A 26,957-nucleotide genomic window follows, 5' to 3' on the forward strand; every position below is an offset into this window, starting at 1 on the left:
TATATACTCTTGTTCTGAGTATTTTTTAATTTATGTAAATAGCATTACATTTTATTTATATTATTTACATAAACTACATACAATTTATGTAAATGGTATATGTATATATTTTATATGCATATTCTTGTACAACTTTATTTGTTCATTAAACATTGTATATTTGAGATTTACCCATGTAAATCTAGTTGATTTATTCTAGCTGCTTTTATAATGGTCTTTTATATAATAGAACCACTTATTAATTTATTTCCCTCCTTAGGAACAACTGAATTTTTTCCATTTTCTTACTTAATATTATAACCAGTGCTTCACAGAAGATCCTCATACATGACCCCTTCAGCATTCACAGCTCCCTAAAGGTGAAGTTGCCAGGTCATAGACTAGAATAGTTTCACTAGATCTTGACATGTTGCTCTCCAAAAGGGTTGTGTCAGTTTATACTCTCACCAGCAACTTATCAGAGTTCCCATTTCTTTCACATCGTTCCCACACTCAGTATTGTTGGGCTGTGTATTTTTGCGAGTCTTGTGGGTATAAAGCAACTTGTTTTCATTTGCCTTTCCCTAACACTAGTGAGATTGAATATCTTTTCATATGTTTCTTGACTTGGGATTTCCCCTTCTGTAAATGGACTATTCATATACATTATCTGCTTTTCTCTTGAGTCACTTATTTTTTTCTCATTGATTTATGTGTTGTCTTATAAGTTCATAAGTGTCATTGATTTATTAAGTCTCATTGATTTGTAACTTTTGAATTTTGAGCATATAGCAGTTATATGTTGTAAACATTTTCTCTCAATCTGTAGTTTGTCTTATTTAATTCAGTAACAATTGAACTTTTAATACAAAACTTCTTACAGGTAAAGTAATTTTTAACCACTTATTTCATTGTGATTTATGCTTCGTATTTCTGTTTTAGATATCCTTTCCTATCCTAATGACATGAAAATAATATCCTATTTCTTCAAAAAAATTTTCACAGTTTGGCTTTCCACATTTAAATCTTTAATCTTAGTTTTTATTTTTGTGGGTGGTGTGAAGTAAAGGTCTAGTTTTATCTTTTCCCTATCTATAAGTTGTCCCAGGACTGTATTCAGTACAGACTCATAACCAAGTGCCCACGTTTACTGTTGATTCCTAGACTCTGTCTTCTGTTTGGACTTTTTGCCTAACTTGCACTAATACCACATGAGTTTAATTACTGCAGTCTAATACTAAGTCCTAATAACTGGTAGAGAAATCCTTTCTTATACTTCTTCAAAATAGTCATGCCTGGTTTTGAGCTTTAACTTCAAGTAGCCTAGTCCCACCAAAATATACACATGTGCATACTTTTGAATTTTGAGTATATAGCAGTTAGGGAATAGGAATAATAATAGGAATCTGACTCCACATGACAGATAACACAAAATAGCAGAAACTTAACCAAGGTAGTTTATTTCTGTCTTGTATAGAAGTCCAGCAGTGGGCAGCTCAGGCCGGTGGGGCAGCGTCCTGAAGGTGTCAGCCCCTGGCTCTTTGCTGCTGCTGTATCCTCAGCACAGGGCTTCCACCTGATCCTCTAAGAAGGGCGAGCCCCTGCCTCTGAGGATCTTCCTGGTCGGCCCATATTCCCTTTCTGCTGCCATACCATTGTCAGAACCTAGTCAACGTGGCGGGATACTGAGAAGGGTAGCAAGTCACACATATATACACACCCAAGAAAACCAAAACTGTTTTTTCCAAAGGGGGAAAATGGATATTGGAAGTGAACCAGCAGTCTGCTAGACTGGAGTTGGCAGTGTCTGGATAGATTATAGGATTACATGTTACCAGGCTCAATTCAGGAACATGCTGAATCTTTCCACTTACTTAGAGATCTTGTAGATCTTTTGTTTGATTTTATTCTTAACTACCTTATAATTTTATTGCTATTTATAAATAGTAATTTTTTGTACTTACATTCTCTAAATGATTTCAATAGAGGGAATGTTACTTTTTAATCATACTCTCTTGTTCTCATGCTTTGAGAGACATTTGTAAACACTCTTGGATTTTCTAGGTAGACAGTCATCATTTGAATAATGAGTTTTGTTTCTCTTTTTCTATCTTTATGTGAGATTTTTGTTTGGGTTTGGTTTTTGTTCTCATTATGCTGTGACTTGTGCTGAATGCAAGAATTGGTAATAGGCATTTTTGTCTTTTCATGAATGGCTACTGAATTTTGTCAAATTGTTTTCGTACCTATTGAGATGAGCGTTTGATTTTTCTCCTTCAAACTGTTAATGTGTGGATTATGTTGCTAGTTTTTCTAAGATTTTTGAGATAAATCCTAATATAGTACATCATAGTAGATAAGAGAATTATTTTTTAAACGTTGTTGGATTGAATTTGCTGATATTTTATTTAGGATTATTATATCTACCCAAGAAAAATTAACTATATATTGTATAATTTTTCTTGCTCATAATGTCCTGGTCTAGTTTTGGAAACAATGTTATGCTAGTCTCAAAAAATTAGGTGGGAAACTCTCCTTCCTTTTCTGTACTCTAGAGCAGTTTATATAGGATAAGGAGTCATTAAAGATTTCATACACTTCACCTGTAGGTTTTTGGTGGGTAGATTTTTAAGTACTGTTTCAATTACGTTAAAGTATGACATATATCCAGAAAAGTACGTGCTATATAATAATAATCATACAAATGTACTTTTTGTGTTTATTTTGTTCAACATCATTTGAGAGATTCAGCCGTATTGTTGCATGTCATTATAGTTCATTGATTCAAACTGCTTTATTAGATTACAGTATGTGAATACGCCATAACTTACCCATTCTATAGTTGAAGGGCATTTGGATAGTTCCCATCTTTGACTGTTATAAATAATGCTGCTGAGAACATTCTAGTCCATGTCTTTTGATGAACATGTGTTGAATTTCTTTTATTCAGGAGTGGAATTGCTGAGTCTCACATATGGCTCAGCTTGAGTAGATGGTCCTGAACAATTTTCAAAGATAATTACCAATGTCTGTTTTCTCTAGAATAAGTTTTAATAAGTTATGCTTTTCTAGAAAGTTGTCTTTCGTCAAAGTTATTGGTATGAATAAAGTATTCATGTGATTTTTTTTAAATCTGCCATTATATCCCTTGTATTATTCTTAATCCTGTTTATTTGTGCTCCTTCCTTTGTCTTTTCATCCAGCTTGGCAGGTTTGCCTATTTTATTTGACGTTGTAACAGCCAGCAGTAGGTTTTAGTGACTCCTTCTGTTTCTTTGTTTTCCATTTTACTGGCATTTGCTCTCAACTTTCTACTTTCTTCTTTCTCATTTTTTTAGATTATTGTTACTTTCTCTAACTTCTTAAATTGGGTATACTTAACCCTTTAATTTTCAGTTTTCTTTTTTTAATTTAAGCTTGATATTTTAAAATTACATCAACCGCTTTATTACATCCCATAAACTTTGATAGGTAGGTAATAGTTTTATTCATTCTTAGATATCTTCTAATTTCCATTATGAGGATTTTTTTGGTTTCCAAATGTGTGAGGTTTTTTGTTTTAGTTATTATTTTGATATTGATTTCTAGTTTAATTGCATTGTGGTGAGAATATAATCTGTGTAATGTTTATGATTTGGTATTTGTGAATATTTCATATAGGATCTAGTACACAATTACTTTGTAAATACTTTAAATGTAATGGAAAAGAATGTATATTCTCTAAATATTAAATGCAAGGTATATATGTCCATTCAGAAATAAACTTGTTATTTTTTATATTATTATTTTTTGTCTGGTTGATCTATCAGTTACTGAGTTATATGCTGAAAATTAAATATATGTCTGGATGCTTCCACTTCTCTTGTAATTCTATTAATTTTTGCTTTCTGTGTTTTGATGCCTTTGTGTTACATATAATATATGATATTCACGTATTCTATTGATTTTATCCCTAATACTGCCTTTTTTTTGCCTTCGAGGTCTATTTATTTGGCATGAATGTAGCAACAACAGCTTTCTTTGATTAGTATTTCTCTGATTTTTTTCCATCTCTTTACATCAACTTGTGTACGTCTTTGTATTTTAGATTTACCTTTTGTGGAGAGGAGGTGAGAGGTGAGAGTGGCTTCTGTTTCCCTAATTTTTTTTCACATCTGTTTTTTCTCATAATACCTTATTCTTTTCTTTAAGGTCCTCCTGTGACGTCCTAGTCTTTTTAAAGTGTGTAATCATTTTCAGATCCTCCTATATTCAGGTCCTTGGGGACCCAGTCCTCCTGTGTGTCTTGTGTGCCGACTTGCTCATTGTGTGTGATTTCCTTGTGGATTTTGTAGTTTTGAATTCTCAGTTTTTCCCCACTGGAGCTTTAACTATAAATCCCATGTAACCCCAAGGCAAGAGAATATCTCTCCAGAGTAATTTTACATTTGCTTTTGCTTGGCTCCTTCGATATCTCCATCCCAAAACCAATCTTTATGTAACTTTTTTGGTGGGTTCTGAGACCATGAATGTAACAACATATGTGTAGTATAACTTGAACCCCAAATTTGCCTGTGGTTCTTAATTCTCAGGCAGGACCAAGATTCCTGCTGTCTCCGGGGGAAGACAGGCTTTTTAGTTTGATTTTTTTTCATCCCTTTCGCTGAGGGTGCTGCCATTTGAAGATTGTATCTTTAGGCAGATAATTGAGCTCAAAATTGCTGCCTCTTTCAGACCCAAGGCCGCATCTTCCGAACTCAAACAGTGATAAAACCCAAGTGGTCCTGGGTGAGCAGAGCCTGTGCTCCCCCGTCTCCCGGGCTGCTCACAGTTTGCGGCTCTGCTTCCCACGCCCACTTGTTCCTGAGGCCTTGCGACTCCACTTACTTCTTTCATATTTAGCTGTGTATAGAAATATTTATCTATTAATAGCATTTTTAGGTGTTTGTAGTAGGAAGATTTTCAGATCTTAGTCTATAATTTTGTCAGGAGCTAGAAGACTTCTAGAAATAGACATTTAAATTAATAAATTCAAAGATTGCCATATAGCTGGAAACATGGATTTTTTTAAAGCAGCATGTGATGCATTTTTCTTCCCATGGTGGATTCTTTTTTGTTGGTGACATAGACTAAGCAAGGAACGGCATTGCTGTCGGTCTTCAGGATCCATGGAGCCACCCTCAGAAAGATGGTTACTGATCCTCACTTCTCACCTTTTCGCTGTTTGTCAGATTTCCCTTCATACTCTCTAGTGTGTTGCTGAGGTTTTATCACAGCCTGCAGTCTTCCTCCACTATGCGCGCTCAGGATTTACTTCAGTCATAAGAAGAAGAAAGGTAGAGCGGGGGAGCATTTTAAGGGCCGTGATGGAAACACCAGATTTCTGGCTGCCCTCAGTGACTTAGCCTCTTCTCCATGTCTTTCTTCCTATCACACCCTGCAAAGCCCTGAGCTCCTAAGAGTTAACTGGAGTTGGGACAGTCAGTGGCGTCACAGTCAGGCTGAAATTAGGAGTGTCTGTACAGTGTCTTTCATTGCCTTCCAGAGCCACAGTGCACAAACGGCTTTTGCACTGCCTATTACTGTCTTTTCTCCTGAGCACTTACTGCAGGCTGCCAATTTTGTGCTATTGACCGAAGGGTGTTGTGATACTTTTGGATTTGAATTGCTTGCATAGAGCAGATCAGTATGACACTTCATTCCCAGTCCATAGATGTAACTGCATTGAGAGAAAGCTCTTCCAAGCATTATGATGGTTCTGCTCTTTCTGTGTCTGATAACTGTGTGTTGATCTCTTTTTAGGGAGGAATGATCAATTGGAATCGTCTTTTTCCTCCTTTACGTCAGCGACAAAACATAAACTATCAGGGCGGTCGGCAGTCTGAGCCAGCAGCGCCCCCTCCTCTAGAAGTTTCTGAGGAACAGGTAATTAATCAGTAATACCTGGTACTCATTCTAAATCCATGTTTCAGAGTTGAAGCAGCTTTAATCAACAGGACTCAAAAGTAATCAAGCGTGTAAATACAAAGATGGTGACAGCAGTCCATCTGCCACCATGATAGAGACTTTGGGCCTTTTTTGGCTACTGTGGTTCTTACGAGTTTAAGAAAGGCATTATTGGTTAGGGGGCGGCAGGTGGGAATGCATTATGGTAGCTTGTTTTAGGTGCTCTTACACTTCATATATACAAGAAACTAATGAGATTGGTTCTCTGTAAAGGATCAGGGACGAGGTGGGAGGATGGGGAGGGAGTGTGCCTTTGGCATGGTTTCACTTTTGTATGGTTTTGAGTCATGTTAATGTTTTATGTATTCAACAAGCAAACCAAAAGGACAGGGACAAATGTAAAACTGAAAAGAAACGAACAAATGATCTAACTGCATTTCAAATGAATAACATAATCACGGACTGAAGGGGGGAAAATGGATTTCAGTAATGTTTGAACCTGATATACCCCTCAGTCTAATGAAGAAACAAAAAGAACTGCAAACAAACCTTAAACATTTCTTCAAGGTTTAGTTTTCATAAGGGTATGAGTATAGCAATTCTAAAATTATGCTGTGTGTATTATAGATTTGAGCAAATAAGGAACTAGGTTGATTTTATTGTGGAAGAAGGAAAATAAACATATAAAGCAGGGGAAGGCAAGGGAGAACCCTGTGGGGTTGGAAAGGAATTATCACTATCATTGTAAACTCATGAGAGTGGTGTGTGTGTGTGCGTGTGCGTGTGTGTGTACACATACCCTCACTCTGACCAAGAGGGCTCAGAAGCAGTGGCCTCCTGGTAGCAGTGGGCTCACCCACTGCCCAGATCTGGTTTCTAAACACTCCTCCCCACTAAAAGGAACCAGGCCTCTTTAGGGGAAACGGTGGATTCCAGGCCCAGGGTAGGGAACGTACAGGATAGCCCTGGATCATCATGTGCCAGGAAAGTAAGGAAGTGATCAGTCACTGCTGGGGTGTGTCAGAAGGACACTGGAGCCAGCTGCGGGATCCCGCTGGCCACATCTAGGGCATAGGCTTTGGGGATCAAAATAAATAAAGGATAGTAAGAATACATGCATTATAATAGTAGATAAATATTTATATAAATACATACACTGGAGGGAAGGAATGTCAAGTAATAAATATACAAAGAATGATAGTATTGGAAAATCACAAATTTGCAAGCATTGTAATAAAAATCCATTCAGGGAAAAATTATCAATATATGAAGACTAGGCTATATATAGATGGTCCCTGACCTATAATGGTCGAACTTTAACAATTTTTCAGTTTTACAGTGGTGCAAAAGTGATACATACTCAGTAGAAGCCATACATCAAATTTTGAGTTTTGCTCTTTTCCCAGGCCAGCGATACATGGTACGAGACTCTTCTGCGATGCTGGGCAGCGACTGTGAACCGTTCTGTCTTTCACTTGCAGCACGATACTCGATAATTACATGAGATAGTCAATACTCTAGATTTGTGAGAGATGATTTTGCCCAACTGTAGGGTAATGTTGAAGTGTTCTGAGCATGTTTAAGGTAGGCTAGATTAAGTTGTGATATTCAGTAGGTTAAGTGTACCAAATGCATTTCGACTTATGATATTTTCAACTTACAGTGGATTTATTGGGACTTAACTCCATCGTAGGTTGAGGAGCACTTGTACTCTCAAAGTATCCCTCCACAAGTTACTTACTAATTATAAAGGAAAACTGTAATTCTACAGAAGAGAAAGTGGACACCACCTTAACCAAGTTATCAAAATGAACATCACCAATTATGGAACAAAGAATTATTATGTTCATATCCTGAAAAGGACATATCAGTTATGTGTTACAATCAACATGCATAACTTTGATCGTAAAGGAAAATAAGATAAACTTAATTTGAGGGATAGTCTATAAAATACCTGGTCTATGTTCTTCAAAAATACGATGTTCCAGATTAAAGGAGACTTGGGAGTCATGATGCCCAAATGGAAAATGTGATCCTGGACTGGATTTTGTACGGGAGAAAAAATGTCTGATGAAAGGCCATTTTAGGATCAATTGATGAAATTGGACTATGGATTGGATATTGGTATTATATGAATTTTACATTTCCAGGACTTGGTACATACAGACCGTGGTTAGGAAAGAAAATATTCTTGTTCTTAGAAAATACACACTGAAGTATGAAGGAAAAAAGCACCATGATGTGTGCAACCTGCTCTGAAATGGCTTAGGAATAATATCTGTGCATGTCAGTACATAGTGTGTGATTGTGTGTATGTGTGACAGAGAGAGAAAGCAGCTATGGCAAAATAACAATTGGTGAATCTGGTTAAGGAGGAATCAAGGGTTCCAGGTACTATTCTAGAAACTTTTCTAAGTTTGAAATTATTTCAAACTACAACCTTTTAAAAATCTGTAAAAGAAAGTTAAGAGTGTTGCCATCATAATACTTTGAAGTTTCCCTCTGCCTGTTGTTTTTCCCTTTCAGCACACAAAACAAATTGAGATCAGCATTTCACAGCTGACCACACCGTCCAGGCCATCGCCTCCCCATTCCCTGTCCCCAGAGTGAACAAATGCCAGGCACCTGCCTCTGTGGCAAAACTTTGTCCTCACTTTTCCCAAAACTCAAAAGGAGCCCCTGGGCAGGGATCTCATAGCCACCCGTGGGTTAGGCTGTGACAGGTGTTTTCGAGAGAAACCACTGTCATGTGCCCATTGACTTGATCCAGCCCCTCCCGCTTGCCGCTTCTCCACTCAGACTGATGGTTTCAGCAGGTCTTCAGGAGTAACAGGTGGAGTATGGAGCCACAGTTTTCCTCTTCTACCTCCACTAGAGAATTTCTAGACAAAGGTTATCCCCATGGATAAGAAAAGCCCAATAACCTGCCATGTGTAAAATCTTTCTATAACATGTTTAAAAAATAAGATACTGCTGTCAAATTCAGCTGAAAAGAAATATCAGAATTCCGTTATGTTACTGTTTACTTGATACGGCAGTGAGTCACTTTCCTCATGGGGCAGCCGTTAAGACGAGGTATTTAAAGGTGATATATTTCTCAGTTTGGGCACTTCAGGAAAACAAAAGTGTCAAAAAGGGAGTGAAAGGAGTATGTGTGTGATTGAAGTCTTCAGGGTTGTTTTTTTTTTTTGTTTAATGAGTCATTTTTCCTTGATCATCCCAGAATGACAACAGCGAGGTTACTTGTTGTCAACATCAGTTTAAAACAGCACTTAATTTCTTCCTCGCTCTGTGTTATGAGAAGTTGTAAAAACATGAGGGGTTGTTTTTAACATACGCTTTCTTATACATTGATTTTCTAAATCTTGTTTTAGGTGTTTCTTGATTATCCTGCAAATAGCTGTTATAAACCATTTGCCTTAAAGACGCAAGGTTCTTACTGGCATTATTCATTCTGCAGGCTCTTGGTGTTTCTTGCAGTGGGTACTATAGAGATTATAAAAGATAAAAAAGATACTGTTCTTGCCCTCAAGATGCCTACAAAAAAGTTTATAAATTTATCTCATATAATCTCTTGGCCAGTTTGTTTAACCACTGTCTAAAATACTTGTTAATAACATGTTAAGATAGCTTGAATTAACAAAAGCTTTTTTTGCTTACTTTTTCAATTAAATGTTTGTATTTTCTTCATTTAAATATCAGAGTCATGTAATTTTAATGCATTAAGAAACTTAGTAATTTTTTAAGCCAAGAAAAATAGAAATTATTGAGTTTTTTCTGCTGTAAACAAATTCTTTAGGAATTTAGTGAGAGTTCAAGAAAACTTGGTAGACATGAAATGTATGCCATGTACTTTGAAAGCAGAATATTCTAAGAAGAATGCATCCTTTAATAAATCCAATAATAGTTTGATAGCCATAGAAATCTTTTGCTACCTTTTCTACTTTTGCTATTTTTGCTGTTATTAAGATTCAAGATTTTTAGTTCTTCAGAATCCACTCCCGTTTTTTGGTGAGTAAACCCACGGCACCTCTGCCAATTCATCACCCCTCAGAGATGCCACCCCAGCCCCATTTAAGAATATCCCAAGAAGGAGGCTGCTGTGCAGGCAGGCGGTGCGAGGCTGGAGAGTGCCAAGCCACACAGTGCGCCCTGTGCTGCCTGGCCTGCCAGCTAGACGGTTGGGATGGCAACAGCGATCCCCGGAAACCACAGGGTGAGATGTCTGCTCATGCCTTCCCTGTGCAGACGTACGGGGAGGAGGATCAGAAGAAAACCCCACAAGTTCCTATCAATTTCACAGAACTTTCCAAGTGCTCTTAGAGTTGAAAGATAATGTCTGGGGAAAGAGAAGTCTAAATCTGATGAAAGGACAAAGGTGGATAAAGTAGGCTGTGGGGGGAAAATGAAGGATTATGGACCAGCTAAGGGAGGCAAGGAAAAGGCCCCTAATGCCCCCCAAAGACCGCTGCCTGTTCTGTTCAGGATCCCCAGCATCAAATTCATAGACCCTGGGATTGCTTTTGGAGATGCGTAGACAAGCTTGGTGAGCTGTGGAATCAGTGATGGTGAGAAGCAGCCTTAGGACACCAAGGTGGGGAAGCTGCTGGAGAAGGACAGGCGGTGTCACCAGCTCTGAGTCTAAAGGGAAAATGGGTGGCAAGAAGGTCCTGCCAGGTTTACCCAGAGAAAGGTAGACAAGAAAGAAGAGGAGGAAGAAGAAGATAAATAAAAACTGTTTGTCAACAACAACAGCAAAAATGCCAAACCAAAGGCCACTTGATAAAACTCTTTTGAGTAATCAAATATGCTCAAATATCTGCTATCTTAGAAATAAGTATATCCAGGCCGGGCGCGGTGGGTCACGCCTGTAATCCCAGCACTTTGGGAGGCTGAGGTGGGCGGATCACGAGGTCAGGAGATCGAGACCATTCTGGCTAACATGGTGAAACCCTGTCCCAACTAAAAAATAAAAAAATAAAAATTAGCCGGGCATGGTGATGGGCGCCTGTAGTCCCAGCTACTCGGGAGGCTGAGACAGAATGGCGTGAACCCGAGAGGCAGAGCTTGCAGTGAGCTGAGATCGCGCCACTGCACTCCAGCATGGGTGACAGAGCAAGACTCTGTCTCAAAATAATAATAATAAGTATATCCATTTTCCATCTCTCTCGTTTTTATTTTTTTTTTTTAAAGTATCTTTATACTACTACGACCCATACTCAGAATTAACAAATGATTAAATTTTTCTCGTATTTGCTTCTGATTTTTTTAAAACCCAAGGGGGAAAAACTCATCAAGTGTATCTCTTCTGAACCCTCCCAAAGCTTAGAAAATGACTGTTAGGTAAAATCAGACAAGAAAGTTAAATAAGACTAGACCAAAGCTGGGACTTAACAAAAGGAAGATGAGCAAATTTCAGCTTCGTCTCTCCAATTCATGTCTTTCCTTCCTTTAGCCGACAGTGACCAGCTGTCTGCTCTGCACCAGGGCTAAGCGCTGTGCTGAATTCTGAAAACACTAAGATAGATAAGGTGGAATGTCCTGCCCTGAGGAGCTGTGAGCCCAGGGCAGGGAAACAGGTGGACAAAGAGCATGTGGAAGTGTTCAGGTGCTGCTGAGGCCGAGAAAGGCCGTCAGGGCAGTGGTGTTGCAGACGAGAGGCCTGAGGACAAGTACATGGAAGGTGGGGAGCCACGGATAGGTGGGCTGGAGTAGAGGGGACTGGAGGGCTGGGGCACTGCTTGGGATTCTAGAAGCTGGACAGGAAGGAGGCCAGACAGGCTCCCCAAGGGTCTGATGTGTGGCATGTGGTTATACTCTAGACACCAAGGAACCATGCGGGATCTCACACAAGAAACACCATCATTGGGTTTCCCAAGAGGATGGACTGGACACAGAGGAGGGGGCAGGTTATAACCTTATAATTTTCTCTATCCAGGCCCAGGAAACATGATGCAATTGCCCAGACAAGAGATGTTACCATTTGGTGCAGTAATATTAATAATACATTTATAATGCATGTCAAACGACAGAATTACAGCAAATTTAGTGACAGATCTATTTGGCTTTTATTTGCAACTTACGAATTAGTGCAGCCTCCATTCTACAAAACAGAATGTGAGCTCCCGCCAGGCAGTACTGGAACAGTGTGTTTTGTAAGAAGGAAACAGCAATAGAAAAATAACTGATAGGTTAACATTGAGTTACTTCAGGTTGCTTTTTTTTTAAGGGTTAAAGCAGAGGGGAGTTCCTTATTATGCTGACTTGTGTAGTCTGGGATCTCCTATTTTTAGAAAAAGCAGGTCGTCTTGTTTTGGGATCTATCTGCTTCCTTAAAGTTTCAATTTGATTGTGTGGCATTTAGCATGAGTGACTCCATTTAGTTTGGTCTTCTGGTTTGTTGGAGCCCAAAACAATGGCGTCCCATAATTTTGGTCAATTCACGTGACACGTCGTGTGGATTCTGTTTATGTCTCTGAGATATCCATTAGCCCAAGTAGAGAGAATGGCTTTAAACCCACAAGGTGCTTTCACTCTTAGCTGATAAATAGCAAAATGCATTTAGTATTAGAGAATCTAAATCTTAATGAGGCTGTCTCCTCTCTTCTCATCTCAGGAATCCTTACCACTGTCTCCAGAAAACCCACCTAAACTCCTAAAATGCTCACCTTCTGAAAGCAGGGCTCTAATATTTATTGGTTTTGCGGCACACCTCGTGCTTCTGCTCTGAGTAGCCAAGCATGGCAGCACATTGGGTATTGGGTTAGCCTCCCATGGCGTCTGGTCTCCCTGTGGACAGCGAGCTCCCTGAGGGCTGGGGCCAGGTCTGCCTTGTTTCCTACCCTATGAAAAGCCTGATACACACAGGTGCCCCAGCATCGGTCGGAGAGGGGTTGAACACAAAGGTGTGGCCAGTAAACTTCCCTTTCACAACTCTTGTTTTCACATAAAAAATGTGCTAGAGAGTGGTATTATGCCAGGTTTTTCCATTGCTTGCTCTAGTAGATTGGAAATATGTTTTCTATACAAGATCCCAAAGTTAGATGTGTTACAATGAAATACTAGATGGTACTCAAATAGTAACCAACTTTTGTGGGGTGTCTCATTCTGCTGGGTGCTCTGAGAGATGTACACAGAGGAGCTCAGCCAGCCTTAACTAAAGACCTGCTCCATACAAGACCCTGACGAGGCTCTAGACACACTTGGTCTCAGAGCAGCCCAGAGCCCTGGCAGGGGTATGTAATAACCAGAAACCTGAGTTCAGCCAAGAGATGTGAAAGGAGGGGGGATCTGCAGGTCTCCCAAGGGAGAGAGTGGTCAGACGGGGAGAGGGGGGTGGGGGCTGCACTGCCTTGCAAGGGTCTCTGCCATGCGTCAGCATGGGGGTGGGCAGCTGGTGCCAACAGGTAACCGGTGCCAGTTGCTATGACAGCAGTGGGCGAGGCAGGCCCAGCACATCTGGGCTCCCCCAACAGGGTGTGCATGCTACCCTGCACCCAGTGTGAGCACAGGATCGGGTGGGGGCCGTCTTCAGGTGGGCATCGCTTTCTGCAAGCGTCAGAATATGGGAAGTAAAACCCCCCCAAAAAAAAATTTGTTTTTGACGTGCTTAGCTAAAAGGGAAGTTAAAGAAAACCACACTCTAGTTTGAATAAACCAAAAGGAGTCTTTCACTGAGGGGAGTTGCTAGAAATCTCATTGGAATGAATGTCCTATTTTACTTATGTCAAAGAGGAGTTGAATTGCAAGTAAAATACCAAAGTGGGATTTCGTTTATTTTCTTTTCTCTTTTCCTTTTTCCCTTTTTTTTTTTTTTTTTTTTTTTTTTTTTTTTGAGACATGGTCTTGCTCTGTATCCCAAGCTGGAGTGCAGTGGTGCTATCATGGCTCACCGCAACCTCAACCTCTTGGGTTCAAGCCATCCTCCCAACTCCACCTCCTGAGTAGCTGGAACTACAGGCACATGCCACCACGCCCAGCTAATTTTTTTTTTTTTTTTTGTAGAGACAAGGGTCGCCCAGGCTGGCATTTTCTTAAATGAGAATTATCTTGAGGTAGTAGGGACACACATCCCAATCATAGATGTTTAAAAATAAAAAATAAGGAAAGAGAAACTGGTACAGATTTATTTCCATCTCTAGGGTGTTTTCCTCATTCAGTGGGTTCTCTGAAAAGCACGTTATAGGGGAATGTATTCCATCTTGCTCTCCTTTGGGACATTGTCAGGTGACAGTGACAGTGCTCTTGTGGCAATGCCTATTTCTGTCATGCTCCCCTGCCTTGGTCAGCCAGCCATGTGGAAGTGTCACACCAGGGCTGGTGGAGGGCTGCTGACGCCTGTGGTTCAGGAGCTCGTGACGAAAGGCAGTTGATGGAGTCACGCCATGCTCCACTGGGGCACCCTGGACACCTCCAAGAGGGTCTTCATCCCTGTGGGGGCTCTGGTGGGGCACCCTGGACACCTCCAGAGTGGGTCTTCATCCCCGTGAGGGCGGAGCTGGAGTTTGCCATTGCCGCAGCACCAGCCGCACCTTGGTGTCCTCTGAGTGGCCTTATCTCTGCTCCTCACCTCTGGAAGTCAGGTTTTCTGTTAAGGAAAGCAGGCTCTGGATGTTACATTTGGGGAGCGTTAGTGTCTAGAAATAAGAAATAAGTAGATGTGGAAGACAGGAAAGCATAGCACGATGGAGGTGAACCCAACTAGAGCTGGCTTCTCAATGAAGTTAGAGGAAGGCATCATTTCGATTTGGGGGCTAGAAACCAAGCTGCACTCTAATCTGATATTTTGTGGTGAGGATTTTTAGACAGAAACTTCTTATGATGCCTGAGCAGGAGAAAGGTACTGACTGTGCTCTGAGATGGAGAGGGAATGTTGGAAGAACGCCTTTTTAGAAAATTTCTTTGAGACATTTTTAAAATTTTCCAGACCAATGAATGACCGCAAGCCCATCAAGCCAACGCTGACGAAGTTGCAGCATGCAGCGCCACGCCTCGCCTCGCCATTGCCTCCACCCACACCAGAACATATGTCTGTCCTAGCACAGTCTTTTTCAGAGTCTCAGTGTCCTACCAGCATTCTCATTTTGCCCTCCACATGTTTATTGGTCACTTTTGATCTTCATGTTCAGCCTTCTCTAACAGGTGCTGGGCACCGGGTGTGTCAGGCTCTGTGTTGGGGGGAAGCAAGCCAGGCCTGGTGCCAGCCCTCAGGGAGCTCACTGTCTATGAGGGAGACCAGATCCATGCAAGGCCGTAACCCAGTACCCAACTCATGCAAGTACCTAGTGCCAGTCCTTAGAGCAGAGGAGACCGTCTTTAAACATTTGTTCCTCTACTTTAACAACTTGACATCGGGAGATTTTACATTGAAACTTTCTCTTCCTGTGGATGTTAGATCGGATCAGGTGCTCATGGTGAGTTCTGATGCTTCTCATCCCAGTAGCTGGACTACAAAGACAGGAAGCAGCCTGCAGAGAAAATGAAGTAGTCCAGGGTTTCAGTGTGAGTTAATGTGTGTTGTGGCTAAAATACGGTGCTTTTGATAGGGAGAGAGGTGGGCTGACCATCTATAAATATCATTATTTATATAGTCATCAGAGTTGTGTATTTGCTAAACTTTATAAATACATAAAGTGTATTTTACAACAACACAGGCTTTTTGTTAGAATGTTATGCTCACCATTTAAAAAGATTGCTCCTGTCTTTCTGACTTCTTTAGGGCCCACCACACACCTGGCCCTGCTGCCCTCCATAGGAGAATAGTGGTCCTGAGAGGTCATGTTTATTGAGCGCTGGTCATGTTTATTGAGTGCTTGTCATGTGCCCGTCTCTGTTCTGGGCTTCTCACATGCATTCCTCTCATCTCCCAAACTGCAAGGAAACAGCCAGAGCCTGGTCCCCTGCATGTGGTCACACGAGGCCAACTCCAGAGCTCGGGTCTCCCTGCCGCCCTGCGCTGAAGTCAGACCTAAGACAGCATGCAGCCTCCCCTGCATTTTTAATTCACGGAAGCATGAACCTGGTTTTCTGTCCCTACAAGTTGAATATCCCTTATCCAAAATGCATGCTGCTCTAGTCCAGTAAGCCCATCACACATTTTCTCTGCGTCGTCTGTAGACACTTTTTCTGCAGTGTTAACGTCATCTCCATCATCACTGTTGTCACAGTCACCCTGACTCAGAACCATCTCAGCTATTTCACCGTGGGTCAATTAATGAACAGCTGGAGCCCCCTTATCGATGTTAAAAACTTCAATATCTGGCTGGGCTCAGTGGCTTACGCCTGTAATTCCAGCAAGTTGGGAGGCCGAGGTGGGCAGATCACTTGAGGTCAGGAGTTTGAGACCAGCCTGGCCAACATAGTGAAACCCCATCTCTACTAAAAACACAAAAATTAGCCAGGCATGGTGGCACATGCCTGTCGTCTCAGCTACTTGGGAGGCTGAGGCAGGAGAATGGCTTGAACCCAGGAGGTGGAGGTTGCAGTGAGCCAAGATCACGCCGCTGCACTCCAACCTGGGTGACCGAGCAAGACTGTCTCAGAAATAAAATAAAAAATAAAAACTTCAATATCCACTTCTTCCGGCTTACTGACAGACTCTGAAGGTATATTTTTTTTACCTGTTAGGAGGTCAGGCATCATTTTATCCTCACTTGACATGTGGAATCCTTCAAAGTCACCACCTTGTTCGTCATCATCACTGAACATAGCACAGGCCAGAGCTTGTGCCAGGCTTGCATAGCTGTGTTTTCAGTCACTGTGTTCCATGCATTGGCAACAGCATGTGTGGCATCCTTCACACTAAACACCTGTTGAAAATCTTCCGTACCCATTCATTTGCTGCTAGCATGTTGTTCAAGAAGGTACTTTTATATTTATCCTTCATTGATCTAAGAATACCTTGGCCACATGGCTGAATTAATGAAGTCACATTTGGGGAAAAGTACATTGCATAAACATTATTTTTGATGAGCATTTCAGCTGGAGGATGAACATAAAAGTTCTCAAGGTATAACAAAATATTTCAGTCATCATCCAGCCCAGCTTCCCTGCAGTGAGCACAAGCCGCAGGTCCGAAATGTTTGTGAGACCAATCAGAAAAGATATCCCTAGTTAAACATACCTTTTTGTTAGCATACTAATGGTCTGGTAAGAAATTCACTCCTTCAAAACAGTGATGTTCCATGAGCATTATAGACTTGTTCTGGCATCAGATTTTTGTCAGCAGTGACCTCAGCAAACTCACCAATGAATATCTTTGCTGCTTCATGATGCTTTATCACCACATTAAAAAATTTGGTTTCATGTTTTTTCTTAAATTTCTGCAGCCAACATGTTGAATATTCATAGTTCCCTTTCATTTTCAGTTCATCCTGATAGATCCTTGCTTGTTTCCTGACCCACATAGCATTAAGTGGCAGGTGTTCACTGCAACACCAAGGGATCCATCCTCGGTACATGATCAGGATCTTCATTTATAGCTTTATGCAGTGTTTCTCTATTTTTCATTAATTTCTGTTTATCACTTTTAGCACAGAATTTCAACAGTTTATCCTTCTGTTTCTTCAGGTCCTATATGGTGGTCACTCCAACACCGTACTCTCCTGTAAGACGTTTCACACTTATACTGCTCTCCACTTTCTCCAACAGCTTGACTTTCTGTGCTATAGATAAACATAAATCTTTTTCTTATCACTGTTACCCAGAAGGGTATCTGCAGGCCTTTTAGATATTTTAACAACATTTTTATAACACAGAGCAGAAAGTAAGCAAAAAAAACACAGTGAGTGATGCATGTGGGTTTTGGCCCCATGCAGGGCATTGTGGGGAACCTGCCCACTGGCATGTGCTTGCGTAGGGGAATGGCGGCATGTGCAGAAAAGGCACGTCACAGCTGAAGGAGGGTGAGAGGCTCTCTTTTCCCTTGGAGACACCGAATAAACTACATGTTGTGGCCTGCATTTTGACTGCAGCCCATCACATGAGGTCAGGTGTGGAACTTTCCATTTGTACTGCCATGTTGATACTCAAAAAGTTTCAAATTCTGGAGCATTTTCGATTTTGAATTTTCAGATTAGGAATGCTTAACCTGTGTTTTGCTTACCTGACTGCGCATCTGCACAGGCCTCAATTTCGTCTTTCTGTAATTTGAGCACAGGAGTTGATGCTTCACATGCCAAATAAGCTTTCCCAGGAGAGACCGTAATGAGATGTGTGGGAATTGGGTGTGCTGGGCTTCTCTGAGCAGATGAATAATGAGAGCCCCAGCAATAATTGTTAGTGTCCACCAAAGAGCCCTACAGACAACTGTTCTCTGTGCTGCTAGTTTTTGTTCCAGTTCTTACTGTCTATATGGTGAAGCACTGAAACTACATAGAGAAAGGACAGCAGGGGCCACTTGGCTAACTTGCAGGGCTGTGAGCACTGCACCGCACCCCTCCACTGGGGAGTACTGGGTAAGCACCCATCGGAACACCTGTCCCCTGACCCTTCTCGTCCTTGCTGGCTGGTTGTCGTCGCATACCCAAGCCCAAGCATGCAGTTTCAGTTTGCCATGGATGTTTAGTTTTGGACACTATGGGAAACCTTCAGGTACCCTTTCTTAGTGTAATTGTTTATTCTTTTTTAAAGAACTGTGCTAACATTATTGCTACTTAGCAATTGTTTTTAATCTGGTGAAAATACCAGGTCAGTGGGCAATGAAAGTTCTCCTATCACACTTGTCTTCTCACCCATAAAAATTGCTTAAAGTTCTGAAGCCAGCTTTGGCTAAAGGGGCATGATCTGCCCCTCAGAGGATGAAGAGTGAGCCCGTTGCAAGCTTGTGACAGCAGACACTGTCTTCTGCCAAGACCTGTGAAAAGCCAGTCTTAGTTGTCAAAACCAGCACCGCGGCACATGTCGTTCATGTCTGAGAGAATGAACTCAGAAGGAAGTCTCGTGTACATAGAAAGCTTTCATTCTTACTCTAGGATGTCACCTGCATGATTTACAACCCAGCCCAGCCATCCCAGACTTAAGGGATTCTTCCCTCTCCAGAGCAGGGCCTGCATGCAGTCTGTGCTGCTGCCCTGTGTTGGTGACCTGTGTGTAGCCAGCCCATTATCAGCATCCTCTGGATTCCAAACCAAATGTATCATCAGTGGAGGGAGAGCTGAAGTGCCAGGTGGAGCTGTGGCCTAAAGTCACACTTCATCACTCCAGATTATGAATCGTGATTTGCCAAATCTCCAAATTGCTGAGTGTGGACAGCAAATGGATTTGTTTGTGCTGGCTGGGTGCAAAAAAGCAGCCAGTCCTCAGCTGTGCTTGAAGTACTACAGGTAGTAGTAAAGGTAGCTTTTCCAAGCCATTTAAATAAACGTCATTAAGAGTGGCCAAGTTGTTTGGGGTCCATGGCATGATGGTGGTGGATAATAGGTGGAAGGAAGGCAGGCCAGCTCCCGTTTGGCCTGAGTTATCTCCACCAATGACAGTGGTACTTAACTGGAAGTAACTGGAGGAAACATCATACAGGTTATTTCCACCCAAGATTGGAAAGACCACCTTGATCAGAGAGAGTTTTCCTTCCACGTGACACATATCCAGCCTGAGTCCTGCAGTCCCTCTCCCTGCACAACCTGATGGAGGCTTGAGAAAGCACAGGGAGGAACACTTAGCTTGAAAATGTTCCTAAGGAAAAGGAAAGTGTGAATTCTGAGAACCAAGTGGCAGAATTGAAGTTTCACATCTGGCAAAAGCCTAAACAGATTATTATCAAATAGATGATTTGTGAACGTTGAAAAGACAGCTGTGGTCTAGGACACCAAACCAATCCTGTTGGCAAGATATCACCAAGACCTTTGACAACATCTCATCAGCTTATGAGAGATGTTGGTGACATGCAGAATGGATAATGACAGTGCAATAAAGTGAGTTTGAAACTGATTAAAAATGTTGATTAACCCCTTGAACACAGAGTTCTGGGCTCTTTGACCTGACCTATTTGACATTTTCATCAATAATAACTTGAACGAAGTTGTAGAGGTTTACTAATCAAATTTAGGCATGATACAAGTTTGAGGGAGGTGATTAACTGTGGATAACAAAACGAGAATTGAAAATAATTCATTTTGGTTGGCTGGAAAATGATCAGATGGAATTTAACAGAGATATGTACAGTCCTAGACTTAAAAGGTCAGGTAGGATTTGAGAGACCTGACTCGAGAGCATTTTATGTGAAAATTCCTGAGTGTTTTCAGCAGGCCCAGCTTAACTGGCCACACCAGTGATGCAGCTCCTTACACAAGAGCATGCACAGGCTCACACACACACACACATATGCACACTACTAATGCATTCCTCCTCTCATTGAAGCTAAGGGCCCAGACTGTTGGAGGGCAGTGGCCTCACTGCTCATTGCCCTGGTGAGACGACACCCGTGGTGTCACACTCAGTTCTGGGCACGGTGTTCTGAGACGGTGTGCACAAATGGGAGGGGATGGGCTGAAAGGAACTGGATCCTGAAACACAGGAATGAGCAAAGGCAGCCACAGCCCTCATACTGGGAGTTCACAGTGGTGGGGAGAAGCTATCGCCCCACAGACACAGCTGCAGGGAGCCCAGGACAGAAGGCAGTGGGGCAATGAGGACTTCGCTCTGGGGGCCTTCTAGTCTGGGAGACATGGGAAAAGGCAGGGGCCCCAAGACCCACCAGGGGAAGAGGAGTCAGCAGGCTCAGGGCAGAGGGCAGAGACAGCAACACGGCAGAACAAGCCACGGTGCCCACAGGCCTGGGTGGGGGCCGAGAAAAGCCAGTGGGGTTGAGGGAAGAAGGAGAGGGCTGTCACACCCGCAAAGCGCTTTATGTAGGAAGAGAGAATAGGGTTGTTCTCAGTTACTTCAAAGGGCAAAATCAAGAGCTGTGGCATTGTGCGGATGGCAGCTCGTGAAAGGCGGAACACCAGGGTGGCAGCATTCTCAGCCACCTGGCAGCGAGGCCAGGGCACTCAGCCACAGCTGATGTGCATATGATGCATTAGTAGTGTGCGTGTGTGTGTGTGCGCCTGTGCATGCTCTTGTGTAAGGAGCTGCATCACTGGTGTGGCCAGTTAAGCTGGGCCTGCTGAAAACACTCAGGAATTTTCACATAAAATGCTCTCGAGTCAGGTCTCTCAAATCCTACCTGACCTTTTAAGTCTAGGACTGTACATATCTCTGTTAAATTCCATCTGATCATTTTCCAGCCAACCAAAATGAATTATTTTCAATTCTAGTTTTGTTATTTACTGTTTTTGTGGGAGTTTTTTGGTGTTTTTTTTTTGTTTTTTTTTAATCTACGACACTGTCTCCTCTGGTGGGCAAACAAACTAGAAGGTTTCTGCCTTCGCTCTACACTGTCCACCAGCCCTGGGCAGCTGATCGTGAGTCACCTGAGGGCGCCATAGTGTCCCAGGTGCTGGGCATCTTGCTGTCCCAGGACAGCCCTCCCCACCACAAGGCGTTTAAAAGACACCTACCTGGCAGCCCTTCTTGGCTTCCTAGCCAGGGCTCTGTGTCAGTCTCTGTGCTAAGGGTTGAAAGCACCGTTCCAGGGAGGAGCACACTCACTGCGTGCATTTGTAAGCCTAGTCCTCACCCACTGAGTGGTCCCATGACATGGGCGGCACCCCCCGTTTGGAAAAGCCCTGGCTGGACTCCAGCTTCTGAGCAGTGTCCACTGCTTGTCCCTGTTTGCCCTCAACTCTTCCCTAAGGCTTTTGGGGGAGGAGGGGTCTGGGTGTCTGGGCCTGGGTGGTCACTGGGAGGTTCCCTCCCCCACCTGCCTCTCTCCTCTCTGCACCTTCTTCCTCACCTTGCTGAGTCCTTGGGTTAATTTTGCTCAGAATATCCCGAGTTAGCCACTAGGCTGCAGGTGAAATGGGATGGAGAGGAAGAACAGCAGGCTTTCTGGAGCCACATGCCCAGGCCCATGCCCGGCCCCTCCTCCAGCCACCCCGTGCCATAGTCCCCACTCACACCCCCTGAGTCCCCTGAGCAGAGGAAGGGGTGGTGATACTGGGCCCCTTCTCTTTCCACCATGTAGCACCAAATAGCTCGCTCTCTTTCGGAAAGAAAAATTGGAAACTCTGACTAAGTCCTCAGGTGAACCCACAAAAGCCTCTTTAATGCGCAAGTGGCTGAAAAACTCAACATGTACAAGACTGTTGACTTTTACGAGGTGTTACTGCAAGTGCAGTTTATTTTAATATAAGTACAAAAAAAGGTATTCCTGTGGCGATCTGGGGCCATGAATATTTTTGTAATATATTCTTAATTGGGAAAAAAGGTTGCAAATAAGCTTTAGTAACACTGCCGATTTCAATACTGGAGACTGCCTGTAGAGAAAAGTACAGGAAATCTCCATATTCACAGAATCAGGATTTGTGGTCAAAAACAATGCACGCCTGCTCCTCCCTGCTTCGGTGGCTTTCACTACCTCCTTCCTCGGTCGCTGCCCCAGGCTCAGCCCCACTTTGCTGCCTACGTAAGCCCCAGGCTGCGAGTGGGACAGCTGTCAAAGTAGTCCCAGCACCCAAAGGCAGGCAGTTCTGTGGCAGTGACGCCAGGGGTGTGATGCCAGGGCTGAGCATGGCAGTGACACCAGGAGTGTGATGCCAGGGCTGAGCGTGGCAGTGATGCCAGGGCTGAGCGTGGCAGGGACGCCAGGAGTGCGATGTCAGGGCTGAGCGTGGGTCCCCACCATAGGGAATCAAACGACGCTAAGGCGTGTGGCCTGGCAGTGAGCCTGGGCAGCTCACGCCGACCTGCTCCCAAGGCCTGGTCCCAGTAGGCCACTTTACCCTCAGAAGCCCTATGTCCTTGTCTGTAGAATGAGGGTTACGTGTGATAATGCATATATATTGGCTACACATATTGAACATTGAAAAATTTGTACCTGGTATGACTTTTAAGTATCAGATTCCATATTGAAATGAAAATTGGTGTTTTTTTGCAAACAGTTTTGACCTTTGCCACAAGGCTCACATGAAGAACATTTGGGGCCCGGGGATAAGCAGCAATGTCGTCAGCGCTCTCAGGTTTCTGCGTTTTCTCTGCCTGCAGGTCGCCCGGCTCATGGAGATGGGATTTTCCAGAGGTGATGCTTTGGAAGCCCTGAGGGCTTCAAACAATGACCTCAATGTCGCCACCAACTTCCTGCTGCAGCACTGATAGTCCCAGGCCAACACTGGGACCGGACCGGCAGCCGAGTGACAGTGCGTGGTCCCCACCATCAGATTAGCCCGGGGACCGAGCACCTCTGGTGCTGATGTTCTTGTGGGAAGAGGGAGGTTCCACCGCACCCCTGCCCTCAACCGCAAGACTGTTGCCGTTTTAGTGTGGAGATAAGTTTGCCATTACATTAGCATGTATTTTCTATCTATATTTTTTATTGGGCATTTTCCCTAGGTTGGAGAGTCATCACTCGTTTTGAATGTGTTTAAAATGCATTAAAATGGAAGATTTCTGCAGGCAGTTGAATGGCACTCCAGATGGGGAATTGCTGTAACCCTCTTACTGTAACATGTCATCTCCTGCGTCGTGATGGGGAGAGGGTAATGTTATTTCACAAAGGACATGTCAGATCCTTCTTCATGGACTTTTTTAGTTACTGTTTTTTCTCTCCAACTTGTTTTCTAATCTCCTGGGATTGAGGGATAAACGGGGAGCTGAATCCTCCCCCGAGCTGTTCCAGGCCAGAGGACTCTGCAGTACCTTCTCCTACATCTAGTAACAAAGAATGGTGATAACCATGCACTGGTTCAAGGTTCTGGAGTTCTCCATGAAACTTGGGTTAATTTTGCTCAGAGTATCCAGAGTTAGCCACTAGGCTGCGGGTGAAATGGGATGGAGAAGAAGAACAGCAGGCTTTCTGGAGCCACATGGGCTGACTAGGGCACTCTGTGGCTGGCCTGGCACGGGCTCAGCCCAGGAAGAGGAGAAATGATCCCTTGCCTGCCACTCCCTGTGGCAGGGCTAACTGCCTGGCCCTCCTGGCTCGCAGCCAGCCAGCCCCCTGGCAGCAGGTTCTCCTCAGGGCTTGGGTCTTCAACCTCTGGCGACAGGAGGCAGGGCAGACTGTGGAGGACAGGATGCAGGTCAGGGAGAGGGAAGGCAGGGGTGGACCGTCATGAGCATGAAAAGACCCGAAGCAAGTTGACTCTTGCAATGTGCAACTGTTATGTTCTGCAAAATGAGCAACGATGTATCAAATTGATGCAAATTTAGATGTTGATACTTACAATAAAGTTTTTAATGTGTTTTACTCTTCAGTATTTTTCTATCAGACTTGTACAAATAAAGCCTTGTTCCAGGCTATGCATTTACCAGTCAACCAAATCCTCGGCACTGCTCGTCTTTCTTCAGAAGACTGGGTGCTCGTTTGAAGTGAGTGAAGTGCTTTTGTTCCTGTAAGTAGCACTGCCCACAGAACACCCCAGGTCAGTGGCATTACCTGTGCAAACCTGGAAGCTCGGCCTCACTGAGGCTGCCTGGAGCCACTAGCTACTCAGAAAGGGGGGTCGAAGTGACTTTCTTGGAGCCCAGCTGGTCCCACGCACAAGCCCCTCCTTGAATCTGAATTGCACCATCTCGGGTTGCAAGGAACAGTTGACGGTGGTGGAGACATCCCTGACTTCATTCCCTAACTAGGCTGCAGTCAGCACCTCCTGAGTGCTGAGCAAAGCTGTGTGGGCCTGACCTCTGAGGCAAACCAAAATCCACTCTCTGTGTTCCCCGTGCAAAGGAGCACAGGCAGAGAACAACCAAAAATACACCCCCTCCTCCATGCCACCCCTTCAAACAGCACCTAGCCAAGTAAAACCAAACCAGAGGCAAAGGTCTCCCTTGGAGACTGGGGGGCAGCAAATAGCCCCTTTGCAAGTAGCTAATTAGAGGCCTCGATTCACACCTGCCAGCTGTTCTTGAGTGTTTGCTAATCAGGATTCCCTTTGGAATGAGATAGTATTTTGGAGACCTTTGTCCTGCCCACAGGAACCTCAGTGACCCTCTATGTCAGTTGTTTAGAGAGTAGAGGATTGAGGACCTAAATAGTGGCAGAGCTGGGAGACAACTACAGGCTTGGTTTGTTCTCTTTAGTTCTTTCAGCCTCTTTCCCAATTCCTTACAGCTGCCAAGTCCTCACCTTTGCAGTGGTGGCCCGTGGTTCTCCATCCTTGTCATGCAACTACCAAGCCACTCTCCCTCCATCACCACCCTCTGGACAGTCACACACACAAACACACACACACACACACGTCTGCCTTTTCACGCTTGGCCATGTTTTCTGTCTTACTGGGGTTTGCGTTGCTCTCCCACTCTTGCTTCCTGCAAATATTGACACAAAAACATCTACACAGACATTCCCCACAGAAGTTTGAATACCTGAGAGCTCCCACACCTCTTGTCAAGACACTAGGACTCTTTTTTCAGGCTGGTGGCACCCCCAAGGAAGACATGCGGAGCCATCCCAGCCAGAGGAGGGCACCAGTGAGCCAGTTGACTGGGCTTCCTAAGGTCTAGAAAAGGTTTAGCCTTTTGATTTTGTGCACGTGGTAACAGATTGGGCTTAATTTTCGGGTGAGCAGATTCTAGATTGTGAAATGAGAAGGGAAGATTGTCCACAGTGACCCCCTGCTCCTGACGTTAAGGAAAGCCTGCCTGTGAAGTTCTGATTCATAAAGCTAGGGTGAGTTTGGGTTAGAAAGGTGGAGATGTTAGGGAAATTGAGTACAAAATTGTGAACACATTCCAGTGTCATTTAGAATATTCTGTGAGTCCCTGAGTTTATGTTCCTACAGTTGTTCTTAAGTTGAAATGGAAGTGTCTAAAACCATAGACTTAAGAATTTTATCTTAACCTGAGAGCTTACCTGATACTTAATTTGTGAGAATCAGGAGTATTTTCTTCGCTTCCAAGTTCCCCTAACCAATAGTGTTTTTATAAAGGGGTGGACCAAGAACGCCAAAATGGGCTTTACAGCCCAGACTAAAATTCCAGCTCTGAGACTGAAATCTTACACATGATAAAAATTGCCAGAAGCACGTGAATTTATAACCTGCCAATACAGCCCTGTCTGATGGAGAAACAACCCCACTAGCTACATTGTAACAATGCCACGGATAGACCTGGGGTTCAGGTAGAAGGGCTGGACAATGCCACGGATAGACTTGGGGTTCAGGTAGAAGGGCTGGGGGAAGTGGTCACTGGATGTTGGAAATCAATCTGAACAGAGGCGGGGACTAGAGAGTCAAATCACAAGTCCTGCTCTTGGGATAATGGAGTAAATTGATGACCGGGAATTAGGAGAGAGGAGGGCTGGGGATGCAACCCTGAGGAACTCGGCATCTGGAGTGGAGGAAGAGACGGAGAGGTGGCAGGAGGATCAGGAGAGGGCAGCCCAGGCAGGGACATGGATGGGAGTGTCAAGGATGGGGGGGCGGAGCTACTGCTGGGAAGGGCCAGGGCAAGGGCAGAGTCGGGGCGGCTTCCAGAGGAAATGTAAGGACCAGTGAGAAAGCGGAGGTGGGGCACAGGCTCAACCAGGGCACTTGGCAGTGGGGAAGGGGAGAGCCAGGCCCAGAATGGGGTGCACTCAGGAGCCACGAAGCGGGGCACCGCAGAAACCGGAAGCATGCTTCGTTCAGTCCCCTGGAACTAGAGGAAGGAGAAGATCGAGGTCGAAATGAGGACCGAAGGTGAGGAAGCTCCTGTCCTGGAGTCTCTAGCTCCCTAATAGAGGAGGGCCTGGGGGCTAACAGAGTGGATGGACATCTTCAAATGAGAGAAACACGAAGGATCTACATTGGCTAGAAACAATGGCTTTGGCCTCTTTTTTATTTTATTTTACTTTATTTTATTTTTGATTTGAGACACAGTTTCACTCTTGCCCAGGTTGGAGTGCAGTGGTGCCATCTTGGCTCACTACAACCTCTGCCTCCCAGGTTCAAGCAATTCTCCTTCCTTAGCCTCCCAAGTAGCTGGGATTACAAGCGCACACCACTACACCCAGCTAATTTTTGTATTTTTAGTAGAAA

The 26,957-nt window shown here is 43.7% G+C and overlaps 1 protein-coding gene across 1 annotated transcript in view; it reads left to right on the forward strand.

The window, feature by feature from the left end:
- The window catches only part of UBAC2 (UBA domain containing 2), a 187,149-nt gene extending 162,962 nt beyond the window's left edge, over nucleotides 1-24,187 (forward strand). The window contains exons 8-9 of the mRNA XM_054446144.2: nucleotides 5,761-5,883; nucleotides 22,987-24,187. Of these exons, the coding sequence (XP_054302119.2) occupies nucleotides 5,761-5,883; nucleotides 22,987-23,094 (231 nt within the window). The 3' untranslated portion in view covers nucleotides 23,095-24,187. The remainder of the gene's footprint in view (nucleotides 1-5,760; nucleotides 5,884-22,986) is intronic.
- Nucleotides 24,188-26,957: the final 2,770 nt, after the last annotated feature.

Source organism: Pongo pygmaeus, chromosome 14 (genome assembly GCF_028885625.2).
Source record: "Pongo pygmaeus isolate AG05252 chromosome 14, NHGRI_mPonPyg2-v2.0_pri, whole genome shotgun sequence".
In the NCBI taxonomy this organism is placed as follows: Eukaryota; Metazoa; Chordata; class Mammalia; order Primates; family Hominidae; genus Pongo; species Pongo pygmaeus.